The sequence below is a fragment of the Peromyscus californicus genome, unplaced genomic scaffold (genome assembly GCF_007827085.1).
Source record: "Peromyscus californicus insignis strain IS unplaced genomic scaffold, ASM782708v3 Scaffold_5__1_contigs__length_169319896, whole genome shotgun sequence".
Taxonomy (NCBI): domain Eukaryota; kingdom Metazoa; phylum Chordata; class Mammalia; order Rodentia; family Cricetidae; genus Peromyscus; species Peromyscus californicus.
The window spans coordinates 150,577,574-150,597,385 of NW_026294573.1; the positions used below are offsets into that span (position 1 = coordinate 150,577,574).

The 19,812-nt window shown below is 40.4% G+C and overlaps 1 protein-coding gene across 1 annotated transcript in view; it reads right to left on the bottom strand.

The window, feature by feature from the left end:
* The window catches only part of Necab1 (N-terminal EF-hand calcium binding protein 1), a 155,013-nt gene that overhangs the window by 40,870 nt on the left and 94,331 nt on the right, over positions 1-19,812 (bottom strand). The window contains exon 6 of the mRNA XM_052718359.1: positions 10,556-10,692. Coding sequence (XP_052574319.1) covers positions 10,556-10,692 — 137 coding nt within the window. The remainder of the gene's footprint in view (positions 1-10,555; positions 10,693-19,812) is intronic.

Consider the following 19,812-nt stretch of genomic DNA (forward strand, 5'->3'; position numbering starts at 1 on the left):
TCCATCAGGCACTTTCTGGGACCCTGCAGGCCACTCTGGCCATCCAAACAGCTAGCTCACTTCAGATCTTCGCTCCTCCCTCTTGTTCTCCAGGTCCAGCCCCCGAGTCTGACTCCCAGTTCGATAGTGAGCCACCTGGTGCAGCCTCCCCTCACTCTCTGCCCCTATTACCAGGGGACTAAGCTGATCCTGGTGGAATAACCTGATCTCCTCCCCCCATGGATACCCTCAAGCCTGGCCCACGTCCCCTCCCTGTTCCTAAGGGTCAGCTTTCAAAGCTTAGAAACACATTTTACATGGAATCCCCGGTGGTCACATCTATCAGAATCCCAGAAGAATTTCCACAACACTCCCCAAAGAACCAGAGAGAACAAGGGAAACCAAGGAACGAAATACTCACCCACAAAGACAGGACCAGATACCAGCACCCAGAATCACAATTGTCCTAGTGCCTAGATACCAGCATAAAAATTCAATAACAGTGAGGACACTGTCTCCACTAAAACCCAGCAATCCCACCACCACAGGCTCTGAGCATTGCAACATCACTTAAAGGCAAGAGAAAGACCTTAAAATAGACTTTATAAATATGATAAAGGGCAGTAAAGAAGAAATGAATAAATCCTCTAAAGAAATCTGTGAAAACACAAACAGTAGAAGGAAATGGATAAAACAATTCAAGACCTGAAAGTTAAAACAGAATCAATAAAGAAAACTCAAACTGAAGTAAATCTGGAAATGAAAAATTTAGGAACTTGATCAGGAACTGTAAGGATTCGGTCCTTAATTACGTCATCAGCCTTTGACGGCGTCCCAGCCTAAAAAGCGGGTGGGCCCTCTGTGTGCCCCTCTCTTTCCTTTCTGCTCCTTCCGTCTGGACCTCCGTATTCTTTTTCCGCTCTCTCTCTCTCTCTCTCTCTCTCTCTCTCTCTCTCTCTCTCTCTCTCTCTCTCTCTCCCTCTCTCCCTCTCTCCCTCCTTCCCTCTCTCCCTCTCTTGCCCCCCTCCCAATAAAGCTCTAACAAGGTAACCATGGCTGTGATTCTTCCAATCAGCACGCTCCTCTGCCGGCATGGCTGCTGCCCGCAGCGGCCATCCATGAGCAGCATGCCGTGTAACCAACAGGAACCTCAGAGACAAGCCTCACCAATAGATTACAAGAGATAGAAGAGAGAATCTCAGGTGTTGAAGACATGATAGAAGAAATAAATACCTCAGTCAAAGAAAATGTGAAATCTAAAAAACTCCTGGCACAAAACATACAGGAAATCTTGGACACTATGAGAAGAACAAATCTAAGAATAATTGGGATAGAGGAAGGAGAAGAAACCCAGGTCAAAGGTACAGAAAATATTTTCAACAAAATTGCAGAAGAATTTTTTTTTAACTAAGGTACAAGAATCATACAGAATATCAAATAGGCTGGACCAGAAAAGAAAGTTCCATCACCACATAATAATCAAAACACTAAATACACAGAACAAAGAAAAATATTAAAAACTGCAAGGGAAAAGGACCAAGTAACATATAAAGGCAGACCTATTAGAATAACACCTATTCAGGCACCAGATATGGATAGCCCAGTGTCCAGGGAGGATGCTACATCCGGCGTGGGATATCTGAGGAAAAAAAATCTACGCATACGATGCTCTTATGTCTGTTAACTTTATTCCTCTAAGACAAAATTCTATCAATACAGCCACAGCTCCATCAGGCATTCAGGGCAGGAATAAATCTAGATACACTAAGCTCTTTGTCCTTCTACTTTATTTCTCTGGGATGAAATCCTGTCTACATAGCTTCAGTTCCATCCTGACACTCAGTTCCTCTTTGTCCTCTCTTTTACTGCTCTCTCATAGGCCTGCTAACAACTAAGCTCTTACACTTCCTGCCTCATCTTTGTCCTCTGTTTCTTCACTCTCCATCTCTACTTGCTCTCTACTCCTGGCTCTGATGAACTCTACAAGAGTTCTGCCTTACCCTCTACAAAACCTCTTTGTTCTTCCCTTCTCCCTGGTCATGCTGTTTTGTCTGCCTCTACAGAAAAACAAAATCTAACAGTCCTTCATGATAAAAGTCCTGGAGACACTATGGGTACAGAGGACATACCTAAACATTTTACAGCATACTCATAGCTTACATCAACTTAACTGCAGAGAAATACAAAGCAATCCCACTAAAATCAGGAACAAGATAAGGTTTTCCATTCTCTCCATGCCTATTCAATATAGTACTTGCATTCCTAGCTAGCAATAAGGCAACTGAAGGAGATCAAGGGGGTGCAAAATGGAAAGGCTGAAGTTAAATTTTGTATGTATATCTATACTTACCACCCTGTACAAAACTCAATTCTAAATGGATAAAAGACCTCAACATAAAACCAGACACATTGAATCTGATAAAGAGAAAGTGCAGAATAACCTTTAACTCATTGGCACAGGAAACAACTTTCCGAACAGAACACCAATAGCACAGACACTAAGATCAACAATTAACAAAATGGACCTCATGAAACTGAAAAGCTTCTGTAGGGCAAAAGACACTGTTAATAGACCAAATGACAGCCTACAGGATGGGCAAAGATTTCTACTAGCTCCACACCCAAAAGAGGACTAATATCCAAAATATATAAAGAACTCAAGAAACTAGATATCCAAATCCCAAATAATCTGACTAAAGATAAGGCACAGATTCTTTACAGAGAATTCTCAGATGAGGAAACTGAAATGGCTGAGAAAACCTTAAAGAAATGTTCAACATCCTTTACCATCAAGGAAATGCACATCAAAACAACTTTGATATTTCATCTTATGCCAGTCAGAATGGCTAAGATCAATAAAACAAATGATCTCTCATACTGGTGAGGATGTGGAGCAAGGAAGATATTCCTCCATTGCTGCTTGGAGTACAAACTTGTATAGACACTATGGAAATCATTGTGGTGGTTCTTCAGAAAGATGGAAATTGATCTATCTCAAGATCCAGCTATACCTCTCTTGGGCATATACCCAAAGGATGCTCCATCCTACCACAGAGACACTTGCTCAACCGTGTTCATTGCTGCTCCATTCATAATAGACAGAAATTGGAAACAACCTAGACATCCCTCAACAGAAATATGGATAAAGAAAATGTGGTACATTTACACAATGGGATAAAAAATGAATGTTAAAAAATGAAATCACAGAATTTTCAGGTAAATGGATAGAACTAGAAAAAAATCATCCTGGATAGGTAATTCAGACCTAGAAAGACAAATATGGTATGTATTTGCTTATATGTGGATATTAGCTGTTAACTGTATTATAGCAATTTTACAATCCATAAAACCACACAGATATAGAATAATATAGGACTTGTGGTGTGGGGACAGATAACTCCTCCTAGGATATGAAAAGAGAGTAGATAGTTATGGATGGATGAGGGTTGCTAGAATTGGAGGATTGAGTGGGAAGAGGGAGTGAGGAGGGGTAGAGAGAGTGACAAGAGAGGGAATATGGAAAGAGACAGCTAAAATTAAGGACTATTTGAGGGGTAGTATGGATACCTAAAACAGCAGAAGCTGCCTGAAATATCTACATATATGAAGGGGATCTAAATGAAGTTGTCAAATAATGGAGGCAACATAGCACCATCTGGATATCTCTTGTCACCAAACGAAGCTTCCAGTACTGGAACTGGATTGCATATAATTGAGTTGTTGGCCAACAGGATCCCTTGGGAGTTCCCTAATCACCCAGGCAATTGCCAAGACTATAGGTTGCTCTCCACAATCTGATGGCAGGTCCCCACTGTTGAAGACAACACCTAGACAACTCACTGAACACAGAGGCATTGTCTCGGGCCTACATAGCGCCCTTACCTGCATGTCTTAGTGTCTTTTACAGAAGATACTCTGCACACTACCAAAAGAGAAATATCAACCCAGTTATAAACCCTTTGATTTATAATGGTGTCCTGCCTGCAAGATATGCTAGGGCTACCGTGGCACAAAGCCTGTGGAGTAAACAACCAATGTCTGGTTGACTGAAGGACCACTTCATGAGATGGAAACCATTCCTGATACTGCTTAGGGGATCAAGAATCTGATGTTAGATAGCCCAGGTACCTATGGTAAAACCAAATACTACTTTTTTTTAAATGTAGCAATAAAATGACTCCTAATGACATTCTGCTATCCTCATAGATCTTTGTTTTGCTCAGCCATCATCAGAGAGTCTTCCTCCTTCATCAGATGGGAACAAATAGAGACCCACAGTTAGACATTATTGGAGATTTGGAGATCTTTGAACAGTCAGCCTTAAATGGGATATCTGCATCAAATCCCAACCCTCAGGCCCCAGGAAACCCTGCGTAAGAAGAGGCAGAAAGAGTTTAAGAGCCAGAGGGGATAAAGGACACCAAGAAAACAAGGTCCTCTAAAATAACATGATCAGAGCTCATATGAACTCACACAGACTGTGGCAACATGCACAGGGCTTGCATGGGTCTGGACCAGGTCCTCTGTGTATATATCATGGCTTCCAGTTTAGTGTTTTTATGGGATTCCTGAGGGTGTAAACGAGTGATCTAGGCTTCTTGTGCCTTCTCTTGGGATATTTCCTTTCATTTGTTTGTTTTGTCCAATCCAATTCCAATGTGTTAGTTTTTGAAAGAGAGAGAGAGAGAGAGAGAGAGAGAGAGAGAGAGAGAGAGAGAGAGAGAGAGAGAGAGTCACATTCCAGTTTCCAGAGTAGATCCCTTTGTCCTTTCCAGATGTCCTGGCTTCTCCCTTACAATATTTGGACACATCTTGTCTGTAATATTCTAAAATGTCCTAATTGCATTCCTTAGTGTTAGATTAAAAAACATCGTAATGAGTTCTTAGTCTAATGTATCAAGCTGAAAACGCATACACTTGTTCTGAAAGCTTTTCTTGAATTCATCTTTGGAAAATTCTCCCTTGTTCTTTTTCTGGAATTTCTATTTCACATATATAAGCTCTTTTAGACTATTCTCTAGTTTTCTCATTATATATTTCCTTTCTTGTTACTTTATAGAGATTTTTCTATAATTTTATATTAAAATATTTCTCAAAGAATTTCACATTTTTTCACATGTTTGGACGTATGAGACAAGAGCTCTCTTGTCTGCTATGGCTTCTTTTTCCTTCAGCAACATTTTTACCATCTGATGGTTTTGGCTCTTTTAATATATTTATTTTCTGCTCTCTGAATCATTTTGTGATGGCTAAAGAAAGTCTCTTTTGTGCTGCGGGTCCATCGGTACCCAATAGTTGTTTGTCTCTGACTCAGGTTCCTAGAAGATGAGCTCCTGGCAATCCTGACTCCACGACCCAAACACAAAAGTGTACAGTCATGACCATCTGCCTGTGATGATGCCTAACTGCTGGTTTTAGCTTCTGTAATTTGCTTATGCAGATGTTCAAGGACTATTTTATGGTCACCTTGACCATCTGATCTTGGCAGAGCAGAAGAGCTCAGTGGTTTTTGCCTTTCAAAGACCTTCCTTTAAGCCAGGAAGTGTTGGCACACACCTTTACGCCCAGCACTCAGGAGGCAGAGGCAGGTGGATCTCAGTGAGGCCGAGACCAGTCTGGTCTACAGAGTGAGATCCAGGACAGCTAGAACTACACAGAAAAACCCTATCTTGAAAAATCAATAAAAGGGGGGAAAAGTCCCTCCTCCCCTGCCTCTGCACTGCTTGTTTCTGGTTTGGATTAGGGACTGTGTGGCCTGCTGGGTGCTTTAATAAAGCTGGCTAATTATAATCTGAATTGAGTCTGGTGGTCCCTCCCCTGGAGTCTCAAACTCCGTAACAGTTTCTGTTTCTTCTGTTTCTGTTTCCTTGGCTCCTTCTGCTGCTCCTCCTCTCCCTCTCCAACCCAGTGGGGGAACTCACAAGGCAGGCTGCTGGCATTTTTGTGTGCACTGCACATTAGCCAAGTCAGGTCTTCCAATCGGAGGCTTTAAGCCTATTCCTAGGTCTGTCTAGGACTCTCTCTTAGATTAATCAGATCTTTCACTCCAGTGTCCTCTAACTGGATACTTTGAGCTCTGCAGTCAGTGATGATCTGGAAACACAGGATACAAAGGGGGTTTTAGATGCACCGGTCAGGATGAAGGCCTTCACTTGATGTCTCATCTTCAGCTTTGTGCCACTTAGTTTATACTTGTTTACCTCCAGGGTAAACTTAGTTTATACTTGTTTACCTCCAGGGTTCTCCAGACTGGGAAGGGGCAGTCTCTAAAAATGCCTGGTGAGGATTTCCACAATACACAGTCTCCCTTTCACCTCACTGTCAGTTCTACAGGGCTCTGTTGATTCTTCAGCACCCCAGGTTCTCTGAGCTCACTGCTGTGAGCGCATCTTCCCCTCACACAGCCTGTGTGAACTGCTTTCCCAGAGCTTTGAAATCATTCTACATTCTTCTTTTCAGATTTCCAGTTTGTAGTTTGGGGGTTGGCTTTAGGGTGGGGCTTTTCCCTTTTTATTGTTTGTGTGTTAATGACTATTTTATTCAGGCATTTTAAATGTCAATTTTGAAAGTTTAGGCAAACAACAACAACAATTCACATGTATTTAGTCTCCAATGTCTAATTTCCCCTATGGATTTCCACACAGCACAAACCCTGTGCTTTGGTGACACTGGCAATCAGTGCCGCCTTTCTCTGATCATAAGCCACAGGAGGATTTATAATCCCTTGTCAGTAAAATTAAGGCCTTTCCTTTCTTGTTCAATAGACAACATTCAAAAGGCGGAAGAAAAAATGACTTCCAAGCCCAGAGGGACTCGTTTGTATCTCTGCCTATGGAAGAAACTTGGAAAACAGATCAAACTTAGAGATTCCATTATACAAAGGAAATCCACAGATAATTGAACTGTGTTCAGGAAATGTAGCTTGTGAAGAGGAGGGCTTATGCAATAGAACAGGGGTCCTCTGGAGGGAAGCCTCCACATCCCATAATGATTATTCTTGCCGCTGGCTATTAGGTTCTTTGAAAAGATAGGGAATTAAAGTGGCTCCCACTTAGCCAGTTTGCCAGAGCAGATACAAAGATGGCATAGAATGCCATCTGAGAGTCTCACCTCTGTGACATTCCAGCTGTGCATATCCCCCTCTCTGAAATTGCCATTTTCACATGAATGGGCACAGACATTATGCCCAGCCCAGCACGTCTGACTCATTATTGCAGGATGAATGATGCTGTGTGATTCTGCCTGGGGCTGCTAGAAGAAAGATGTTTTCTCTGGATTTCATCCTTCCCAACAAGTCTGTATCCCTTGGTTTCACAACTATTAAATTCTAAAGTAATGTTGATGCTGAAGGGGAAGAAAATTATTATGACACAGGGAATGTTAATGAAACCTGCCACTTACAGCTCTTGACTTAGCAGGGCATCACGGAATCCTCCTTTGTGATATTAAAAACTGAGGAGTTTTATAAATTCTGTTTTGGCTTCTCTTCACTCTGTTCTTCTCTCCCTCAAATATATGCTATATACAGTTGCAAGACTAATTTTCCTTTCCTTTCCTTGGTTTCATTAGAATGTTCTTTTATAATCACTAACAGCAACCTATGATAGAATGAACTTCCAATGCATCCGCCTAGCATTTAAGGTCTTCCAGATAGCAGACAGATTGATCTCCTAACATGATGCTCACTTCCATTCATTCAACATGTATAGGGGAGAAATGCAAAGTCCCTGCCATCTAGAAATGCAAAGACTAATGGAGAGGATGAGTTAGTTCAAGGCTGAGTTAATGAAGTGGGAATACAAGCCACAACCAGAGCACTTGGTATGGGATGTGAAGATGTGAGAGCCTGATCTACATGGAGGCTTTATAGACAAAGAATTGTGGAGTGAAAAAAAAACAAGCTTAGAAAATCTAGTCAGATGACAGGTATCCAACATGGGGTGGCCAGAGCACAGTCCCCCAGTAGAGAATATCATCCTCCTTCTCAAAGTCCTCCTAAAGATCCAGTTCAAGGATCCCCAACCTAGGATGCTTTTCCAAGGCTGTTTTGATTGATGTCTTGGGACAGGACAGCCTTTGTGCTACTGTTATTCTGTCATTGGTCCTGGTCCTGGGGTCTCTGCTCACATTGGCCTTTGGTGACAGCAGGTAGGAAAGGAGACATAGCCTTCTAGGTTAGGGCTAACGAATGCTTCCTTCTGAGTCACTAGAAACTTCATAATGGATATAATGGGCACAAGCCCACAGTGGTGTATTTTTTCTACTTATTTAAAAAATTAATTTATTCAGAAACTCCTGAGAGTATCTCAGAATGTAGTGGGACCTGGGCGTCCTTGGATGCTTTAGTGACATTCTGTATCACAGCACTCTCCACAAGGACAAGAGACCTGTGAGGGATCCCATTATTCAAGCAGTTTGGGGGCTATAAATCTAGAAGTAAAAGGTTCATTAATCCTTTGCTATCTTCTATTTTTCTTAAACTCTGAATTACTTTGTTCCTTCTCATTAAACACAGCTGCTATGCAGCTTCTTGTTGCAAGCATGAGCTGAAAGCAAGCCTAACCCAAAACAACGGTTCATTAAACATTTGCTGTGTGTGTGGTGCTGTATGTGGCCTGTGTTTGTAGGCAATAACTATAGAGGGGGAAAATAGAACTAAGTCTCTTCTCAGGTGGCAAATGATTGATTCTAAAAGGAAAGAGTTTGAGTCCATGAGATCCAAACCAAAGAAATAATAAGGATCATCATTTTCTCACCAAGAACACGAAGTCAATTTCATCATGCTTAAAGGCATTCAGTTATCTTCTCAAACTGGAGGAGGTGGGTTGCTGATGTCCTGAAGTGAATTTCTATGCCTTGCTGTTTGGTATGAAACCACTCAACACAGTGAAAAGAAGGTGTGCACAGATCCATCGAATAATGCATTCCAGTGCTCATCTACTGCACTCCAAGTCTATCATTGCACAGGCTCACTGTATTCTGAAGTTACAGGCTTTCCTTTGCTGGAACTTGGCAATGCTCATTCATCTGACACTGTACACATGGCTGAAAATTCCATGATATTATGGAGATGTCTTGATAGTCATGTGTCCATTAATTTGTTTAGAAAAATTGGTCTTACAGAATAAGTTATCATCACCTAATTCAAAACCCTTACTGCACGGTCCCAAGATGTTTCATAAGGTATATTTAGAGGCTTAAAGTGATATCTTAATCAAGGTATGTCAGAAGAGCAATAGTTTTGCCCTTGTCAGTGTTGCAAGGCACCAACAATGTCAATTCTGTAACATACTAAATGTTTGAATTATTCCGACATCACTTCATCTGCTTGTAATGCAATCTTCTCATTGGCACTAGTCCTTTATTATGTTGTTAATTTTCTTCTTAGTGATACATACTGGTAGCACTAGCTCTTAAATCTCTCTCATCGCTCACTTTTCTCCATTTCAAAAATAATCTGGCTTGCTTAATTAATGCCTAATCTTTCCAATATAACTACTATCATTTGATCTAGTAAAGCTTTTTTTGATCATTGCCATATTTTCAGATTATATTGATTTTGAAGATAGGCCATGACTTTAAATTCCACTTTACCATATTTAATATTTTACTCTTCAGAAACCCATAGACAAGTTATTTCCCTTTCTCTGCATTTATTTTGTTGTGCCTTACAGTTTAGTTTCAGTGACCATGTTTTATGTATGTAATAGGTCTTAGCTACTTAAGGATTAATATCTTGTTAAATATATATTAATATCATCTATATTGTCTTTTAAACTCTTCTTTACTTACTACATTCTCAATTCACATTTGTTGAATACATGACAGACAACATAATAAAAGGTGAGATTTTTTTTCCAAAGCAAAAACCCTAGAGAGGTCCTTGGCATTTCTTTAAAATCTATTAATTTATGTAATTAGCTTTCTCTAGAATAAGCAGAATGACCCCTCAACTGCCTTTCCATAAGTAAAGCATTCAAATGCAAGGTGGAGCCAGAGGAACCCCACAGAAGAGGGGGAGGAAGAATTATAGGAGTCAGAGGGGTACAGGACACCACAAGAACATGGCCCACAGAATCAACTAAGTAGGGCTCACAGCAGCTCACAGAGCATGAAGGGACAACTGGGGAGTCTGCACAGGTCTACACTAGGTCCTCTGCATGTTTGTTATGGTTGTGCAGTTTGGTGTACTTGTGGGAGTCCTTACAGTGGGAGTAGAGGTGTCTCTGACTCTTTTGCCTGCTCTTGGGACCCTTTTCCTTTTACTGGACTGCCATGTCCAGCCTTGATGTGAGGGTTTGTGCCTAGTCTTATTGTGTCTTGTTATGCTGTGTTCATTGATATCCCTGGGAGGCCTGCTCATTTTTTGAAGAGAAAAGAGGAGTAGATCTGGGGGAAAGGAGAGAGGAGACTGGGAGGAGTGGAGCAAGGGGAGGCTGCAGTTGAGATGTAATGTATGAGAGAGTAATAATAAAAAGAACGTATAGTATACTTTCATAGTATAAATAGTATAAATAAAAATTAAGAGTATAATAAAAAGTATAGCATAATCAGAGATATAGAAAACATTAGTTGCCTTTCTTGACGGGTTTGCTCCTCAGTAGTTTCCATGGCACATTCCAAAGAGTTCTGGAGAGACTGCAACTGATTTAAGGTCTCCTTCAACAGAAATCGAGTGACAAATTGTTCCAAGTTGGAGGCTTCTTGGTAGTCCTATGGGTTACAAAACAAATGTAATTAGAAATTCAGTAGCGACAAACTCCAGGAATAGATTTTCCCCTCAAGTACCCATCACTTTGAGACTAATCCTTGGAAGGGAGAGTGGAGAGAGGAAAGAGGCTTGGAAGTCTGCAGGAGGACGCTATCCACCTGCCAGAGGCTGAATCTAACAACAGTCTCAACTGTATCACTTCTCATTGCAACTGCCTAAAGTTTATCAAGGACAAATTCTAGCAAAATTAAGTAATAGATATCTGTGGGAAAAGAAAACATTTCTGGAAAAAATGTTGGCATGTAGCTAACTTGCTTTGTTTTGTTTTATGTAAACAATGACCATGACATCATATATTTTCTCTTTTTCAAATATATATATATATCTCACCATGTTTCAACAAGTGCCTTAGTTCATTCTTGATGCAATTATCATGCTTTTATCTGTATTCCAGAGAAGGCAGAGAAATTAGGTGTAGTTATTTTAAAATCTGGAAAATGTTAGGATTGGAATATTTAAAGACTTTACTCAATCTGTTCATGTCTTGCTCAGCCATGCTAAAGACTGCAGCTAACTTCTATGACAAAAATTCCTTCTATTCCACCAGCCACAGGTTGCCATGGAGCTAGTAATGGCTTTCACACAGCTTCTCAAGGCAGGTGAGTAAGCTCTAGATCAGTGGTTCTCAACCTTCCTAATGGGCCCTGAGACCCTTTGATGAAGTTGCTTGTGCTGTGGTGACCCCCAACCATAAAATTATTTTCATTACTACTTCATAATTGTAATTTTTGTTATTGTTATGAATTGTAATATAAATATCTGTGTATTCTGATTGTCTTATGTGACCCCTGTGAAAGCCGTGTTCAATCCCAAATGGGTCACGACTCACAGGTTGAGAATCATTGCTCTAGATGCTACTAGCTGCCACCCTGTAATGTCTCAGGGAGAACCAAGGAAGAAAGCTAGGTTAGTAAGAATGCAATGGCAGCAGAGTCTCCCTTTCATTTTATAAGAAACCAGTTAAATCTGACTTTTTAGCATCCAGTAGTGCTGTGGTTTGAATCTCAAATGTCCCTTAGAGGCACATTTTGAATGTCTGTTTCCCAGTTGGTGGAGTTATTTTCATAGGCTGTGCAAACTTCCGGAGACGAGTCAGTCAGAGCCAGAGGAAGCAGGTCACTGGTGATCGGCCTTGAAGGTTGTATCCCATTGCTGGTACCAGTCACTACCAGCTGATTGGTTCACTGTCATCTGAGAAGCTTCTGCCACATTCTCACAGTGCCATGGACTTGCTTCTAGACTGTGTTTTTCCTACTCTGTCATGAGCCAAAATAAATCTTTCCCCCTTAAATTGTCTCTGTCAGACAGTCTTGCCACAGTGATTCAGGTGGGAAGGGTATAATTCAGTTCAGTCAATGAAAAGATTTATTTGCTTCTGTCCCTAAACAAAATGATATTTTTCATGATGGAAAATACAAAACCAAAAGGAATGATGATGATGAGATGCTGCCATGAATCACGATGTTCTGGGAAATTGGAAGGTATGGTTGCAAATCCAAACAAATGAAATATAGTTATTTAACCTTTGGGGACCTCATCCTTCTTGCTTGAAAATTAGGCTAAGTAACTCCAGCATGCAATACAAACTCAAAATATTCTGTGTGTCTACCAATTCTAATTATAAATTCTTTGCTTGTGTCCTTCCGTTATAAACTACTTTTTCCTGTCCACAAAATAACATCATAGAAGATTTCATCTAGCAAAATTTTCAGTCATTGGCCTTTAAAAAAGCCCATTCCTTAGAGTTGAAAACCCAGACATTTTTCTTATCCACAACCTAGCAGCTTCACTTAAGAATTCAAAACTGTCCTTAAACTCTACTTTTAAAAAAAAAACAACCATAAAATACAATGTCCCATGCTTACAATAGACATAAGAACTTTGGATAAGTTGAGTTAAAATACACAAAATACCTCATTCCATCTCAGAGGCTACTAATTGCTTCACAGAATTATTTCTCAGTAATTTTTTTTTTACAACCAAAGGAAGCTTCCCATTGACTGGATGTGTTGATGGAACAAAGGCTCATTGGATTCTTACCCTGCAGCTGCTCTCATTTTACCAACACATATTTTAAAAATAAAATTTATTAAAATGAACTCAAGACACAATTGCACAGCCAGAGATTCTGCCAACTCATCTGCATCTCAGTGTAAACTGTGACTAATCCCAAACAGGATGGCAAGTTTTGTACTCATTTGCAGACAGCATTGAACAGCGAAGATCAGTGAGCAACGACTACAGTGCTGGCCTTATTTTTCCTCATTTAAATGTTAAATATTTGTCACTATTATATCAGACTAAAAAAATAATTTTTTTAAAAAGTTAGCCAATGGCAACATTCCAGTCATCATTTTTTAAATTTTAGCTTCTTATGCAGGGAGTACCATATATATGTGTGTATGTATATGTGTGTGTGTGTTTATATATATGTATGTATATATGTGTATATATATATATAACATGACCAAGGTAAATATTCACTTGATATTTTAGTGCCTTGCTTTGCAGATATATGTCTGCTCTAAACTTTTATTATATTGATATTGTTCCTATATATAAAGACATCAGTAAACTTTGATACTTTAAAAATTATTAATTTTTCTTTGACAATTTCACACACATATGATGTATCTTCATCAGTTCACCACTCACACACTTATCTCTCAGAAATGTTGAGAGCCTGACATTGACAAGAATGGGAAGTGAGATGAGGCTTTAGGAGATTAAGATTTTTTTAATCAGTTCCAAAAGATTGCTGCCATGTGATGTGATGCTCTTAGGTATGAGAACAAATAACTTGTCTTCTCTTAAAAACGTTAAGCTAATTTTTGTTAGCATACAAAGCAGTGCGTTTCATGATGGCATTTTCATACTCCGTCTTCCACTGCTGGTCTCCCTACTCAGGACCCTCCCTTCTGACTTCATACCACATCTAATTCTGTTATCCTCTCTTTCACCCCCTCATCTCCTTGATAGTTCACCCACCCCTCTATGGTTCCCTTTCTAGTTCATCACACACACACAAACACACACACAAACACACCTAAATAGAACATGCATTTTTTGTCTTAAAATGGGGCTCCCTTGTGACCATTCTTGGGCACATACCCAAATGATTCTGAGTCCTGACATGATGCTGCACTATTCACAAGAGTCAGGAAACAGAACTGGTTGAGGTGCTCATCAACAGATGAATGGATAGAGAATACAGTACACAGACACTGTGGGATTTCACAAAGCCATGAGAAAAAAAATTAGGATAGATGGAACAGGAGATCATTACTCTAAGTGAAAAAAGACCTTGATTTCTAACATTCCTGTTTATCCTCCCAGGCTGACCTCACAGCACTGTCTTCATAGCCTTTACTCACCTGGACCCATCATTTATTTTTACACAGTCACTTTCCCTTCTGTGTCCCTGGAACATTTTTTCTTTACTTGGGGCATAGGATTTGGCATTTTACATTGTGATCTTGTGTCACGTTCTTAGGTGTAAAGATTGTATCTTTTTCTTCTCTGTTTCCTAAGTGTTCAGAATAGCTCCTGGCCCACACCGGCTGCCCCTGAAATGGTTAAAGAGTGTGTGAAGAACAGGAAACTAGGTAAAGATCTTGGGAGCCAGAAGGAATGCTTGAGCCCTGGGTGCTCGAGAGGGTTGCAGTTACCAGCTGCCTCCTGCAGGCGGCTCTTGCGGGTACTTGCCGCTGTCTGCTTGCACTGGCCGCTCTCTGCTTCCTGTGGTTCTGCTATAAAGGGAAGTACAGCTTTGCTCTCAGCAGACTGTTTGTCCTCATTTCATTTTTTTTTTTTTTGGACCATTTGTTAGTCTTCTCTCCTTTCTTTCCTCTGGATCCCATGATTTGAGACTGCAGACCCAGGTGGCACAGATCCAACCTCCTTCCCTTCTCCCACACACGCGCAGATGTTCCTTTGGAAGGCAGTGGCAAAGAAGCAGATGGAAAATTAAATAGATAGCAAGCTGGGAAATGTCAAAGCCTGGACCTTTTATCCTCAACAAATGTATTGATGGAGAAGTACAAAAAGCGATCTTTGCATTCCTGTCTCCCCAGAAGACTGGAGTGCTGGTATTTGATACACGTTCATCTGAGCAAAGCCTAGTGTTTCCAAGAATGGAGGGAAGAATCTATAAAGCATCGGATAGCAAATACTGGGTGTCTAGATTCTTCTTTCTCAGACATTGTTCAGTCTTCCTGACTATTATGAAGGTTATGGAGAAATGAGAGCTGATTCTATTTCTCAGATCTAAATGATTTTACTCAAGTCATTGGTAACTGAATCATTATAAGGAAATTGTTAGCCATATGCCCTTAAAATTTCCATTTTTGCCAAAATGCCAGCATCTCAATTTTAGGTTATTTATTTATTTATTTTGTGTGTGTGTGTGTGTGTGTGTGTGTGTGTGTGTGTGTGTGTGTGTGTGAGAGAGAGAGAGAGAGAGAGAGAGAGAGAGAGAGAGACTGAATCAGGGCTTGCATTTGTTCAAGTGAAAATCCCAGGGTTTGAAGCTAACTTGAAAATTGTGTTTCTTAGGGGACTGCCTGTGCATCTTAATTGGGAGATCATTTGTCAGCAAGCGAGCACAGCACATCTGCATGATGGAGAGTGGAGAACTTGGCTGTTAACCCAATACGCGTCACCTCGGTTAATCAGGAAGTTGGAGTATCAGACTTGCTTGTTTGTATTTGCCATATGTGAGACGTAACTAAGTCAGTGGAATCCAGCCACAACGTCTCCTTGCTGAGGGCAGTTGGCAGGGCTACTGCTTTTATCTCCCTCTGCAACAAGCCTCCAGAACCCACACTGCTCTGGTGTGAGACATCGTCTTTATTTTCAAACATTGTTCAGTCTTCCTGTCTATTAAAAGGTTATGGAGAAATAAAAGCTGACGCTATTTCTCAGATTCAAATCATGTTTACTCAGGTCACTGATAAGAGACACATACATTGAATTATTGGGTGGAAACTGTTAACCATTCGTAAGCCTTTGCAGGGAGGAAAGGGAAGTGAGAAATGATGTCATTATATTATAATCTCAAAAATAAAATTAAAAAATCCTAAAAAATATTCTGAAGATGGCCACATGAGTTCTGTTCTGTGCTTGCGCCACTCGACAGCTGTGAGAAGTTACAAAGGTGTTCTATTTTTCAACATTCTAATAACTGTTAAGAATAGTTAATGCCAGGTTGCTTCAAGGGTCAAATGAAGAAAGCCATGTGAAATGCATATTATGTTGTCTAGCTCATAGATTTTGATAAATGTTTATTATCACTATTAATATCATGAAGGAGGATGTCATGAATTATGACCAGTAGCTCAAAACAAAAAAGACCGAGGTAGCAGGAATTTTAAAGGTACTTGTTAATAAAATTAAACCTTGGCTAGATGTTGGGGTGAATGCTGGACGGTCAGAGAACCAGAACAAGCCATGGCTACCTCACCTCGCCGGATCCTTAGTTGATCTTGTTTCCTCAGACTGGAGGCCTCTGAGTCCTCATCCAGAATGGGTCTCAGCTGAACTGCTGCTAGAAGCCTGAAAGCTTAACCAGTCAAATGCTTAACCAGGCCAAATGCTTCTAGTTCCTGGTCCTTATACCTTATATACCTTTCTGCTTTCTACCACCACTCCCTGGGATTAAAGGCTCGCTTTCTGGGATTAAAGGCGTGAGTCATCATGCTTGGCTGTATCCTTGAACACATGGATTTCTGCCTCTGGAATGCTAGGATTAAAGGCGTGTGCTACCACTGCCTATCCCAAGTATCTAGTGGTTTTTCTGTTCTCTGACCCCAGATAAGTTTATTAGGGTACACAATATTTTGGGGAACACAATACCACCACAGACATACATTTGTCCTCCACAATAACAGGACATATCAGAATTACTCCCAAGATAAATGCACAGTTGGCATTTGATGTCCAGTGGGTTCCCTATATAAATTATTTTTTTAGAATTGTTTATACCCATATTTTCATTTAAAAAGTTGAATTTTCAAAAATCTTTTGAGACATAATTGTATCATTTCCTCCTCCCCTGTCCTCCCTCCAAACCCTCCCATTCATTCCTCTTGCTCTCTTTCAAGTTCATGGTCCTTTTTCTATTGATTGTTGTTACACACACACACACACACACACACACACACACACACACACACACTCCTAATAAAACCTATTCAGTCTGCATAATATAGTTTACTATTACTTGCATGTATTTTTTTATGGCATATGTGCTACCTTGCTTTCTCTAAGATACACACATTTCATGTATAGATGTGTTGCTGTATTTAAGCTGTGGTTTATGGAACTGTCTCTGAGGAGCATGAAGTTTAAAATGTAGAGTTCTGTGGCAGGGTCAAAAGGTTTTTATAGCATTGACTTGCTTCTCACTAACGATAAATACATACGGCGCAACGGATCAATCCAGCCATGCTTCTAGTATTGCCTTTGACCTCCTCTGAACATTGTCTTACTTCCTTCTAATGAATGCCCCATTGTCCAGGATCTTTCCACAATTCCTTGTCTGTCTCTGACTTTACTGTATTTTCTTTGTTTCTTTCCAGATTGTTAGGTGTGTGGTTAAACATTTTTTGCCTTCTTAAGTCTGTGCAGGCCCGACTTTCACCACCGAGGCTCAGTCGTCCCCTGTTCAGTATCACAGAAGTATAGGAAGCACAACAAATGACTGTGAGGACTGGGGGGGAAGGAGAGTCCACGTTAGAAGAAATAAAAACAAATGACAATATACAATACCTTGATAGGAAAGAGGGAACGAGAAATACTTCAACAACAGAAAGTAGCCAAGAAAAGAAACGAAGGTTGAGTGGAAGTGACAACTATGGAAGACAGAGTGTCAACCTACTGACAGTGTAATTCAAAAGAAGAAAATGGAATCTAGCAGAGGAATGGAACACCAGGATCTAATGTTTAAGTGTGAATCCCCGAAGTTGAAGAGATTCCCCATTAAATACCTGCATGCTGCAAGGAACAGCTATCAATTCGGGAGAACACAGTACTGGAATAGAAAACACAAAGCAAGCACCAGGTGTGATGGTGCATACCAGTGAGGTTGAGGCAGGAGGATAGCGATTCTAAGACAGACTGGGCCACATAGCAACACCCTGCCCACCCCCAAAAGGAGTAAAATTTCTTTGTGCACATAGATACAAAGGAAATCATTCAACTTCAGAGGTAAACTGAATATCAAAACAAAAAAATCATGACTTTCAAGAAGCCATACTTTTGTGTTAGAAAAATATAGCAAAATATTTGTTTTTAAAATAAAATGATCTAAGGATTCCAGAAAAAATTGACTTCTATGATGAAAATCTTTCTGTGTCCCATGGCCCAAGAAAATGTCAATATTTGAGAACTCTGGTATAATAACATCACTTTGAACCTTTCACAGGAATCCAGTAGACCACACCTTAGACGGCCGAAATGACTTGAGAGTCTTCAAACAGGGATGATTTAGGTTCTAAGTATAGGCAAACTGGGTATGGAAGTAAGGCACAGGATTTAGGCAGTGTGGATTTTAGGCTCTGTGAACAAGGGGTCATGTATCCTGCCTCTGGAGTATGCAAGCAGCTATAGAACCTTTTCAAATGAAAAGTCTGGCTGTGTTCATAGACCACATAAAATCAGCAGTTGGTAGAATTTGGCCAGGTCTGGACCTTGCTCACCCTGATTCGGGCATTCCGTGTCAAAGGCTGCCACTTTGAAAATACATGACTCACAGTCTGTGAGTGTAGATGAAAGGGCGCTCGGGAAGGCCCAGCCTTATCAAGTCAATGCTGAACTGGGCTGAGAATTTGAAGTAAACACTGAGTTCAGAGGACCCTGCTACTTTAGCGAGGTAAACATTGATACCTGAACTGTTAGCACAGTTTAGCTGATCTGCTACAGATACTTTGAAAAGTAAGTAAATAAAGCTGACTGGGGCAACCTGCAATGTAAAAGTGATGAAACAGATAAAAAATGCAGCCCGATCTGGTTTCCCGGACTGAACACACACATGATAAAGTCACAGTGAAAGGCAAGGAAGAGATGACCCGGGCAAGCAGTTTGCGGGTTACGCTCTGGGAAGGCAGGATCACCGCTCCTCCAGAGCATGTGGAAAAGCACCCAGGGTCACCGGTTGCTTTTTGTTTTTTGATCTCGGGAGGTGAGGGCTTATTTCCAGAGTGTTTGCCTTAAAATCATCAGGCTCTCCACTTATTAGTTCTGCTTTCCTATTGTTGTTCCATTCCACAATAAAAAGGTCAAGATGTGTGTAAGAACCAATCTGGTAGAGATAAGCTATCTTCATATATTTGAACAGCTGTGGGAATAGACAGATAGAGGCTATAAAATATGGGATTCCTTGGCACGCAGTCGGGCCAGAAAATGTGTAAACACTTCCCAATTGGTAATTTCTTTCACCCCTCATACGCTCTGCCTTCAACGGCTAGCCTGCATTTCTTTGAAGTGTAACACAGTACCAAATGGTGCATTTTTCAGTACGAAGTCTGCTGGCCTACATTCGTACATAAATTATGCTCAACTCACATTTGTTGATTATAAATTATTACCATGTTTTCTTTTTTTTTGTTTGTTTTGGTAAATCCAGTGCTTTCTACCTTACTGCTCACACATTTTTTTTTTTTTTTTTTTTTTTTTTTTTTTTTTTTTTTTTGGTATCGTTTTAAGCTCACAGAACAAGCATAAGACAATGCGGAAGCAAACCCAACCCCAGGGGCGACGCCTCTTCTTTGGCTCCTGCTAACCAGCACTGTGTCAGATGGATACTGCTATTTTAACCACACTGCTATACTGTCTTCAGTTAACGTCTCCAAGTCCCTGCATCTCCAGACAGAAATGCATTTTCAAAACACCATATTTAATCCTTTTGCCTTCAAGACATATTATCCTTCTCTTTGATCTGAACAAGTTTTGAGACAGGACAAATATTTGAATATTAAAATACTATGGACATTCTCCACCACCATGGTGTATGGGGAATAGTGGGTACATTTTAGACGTATGAGCACCTGCCAAGTTTTGAATTC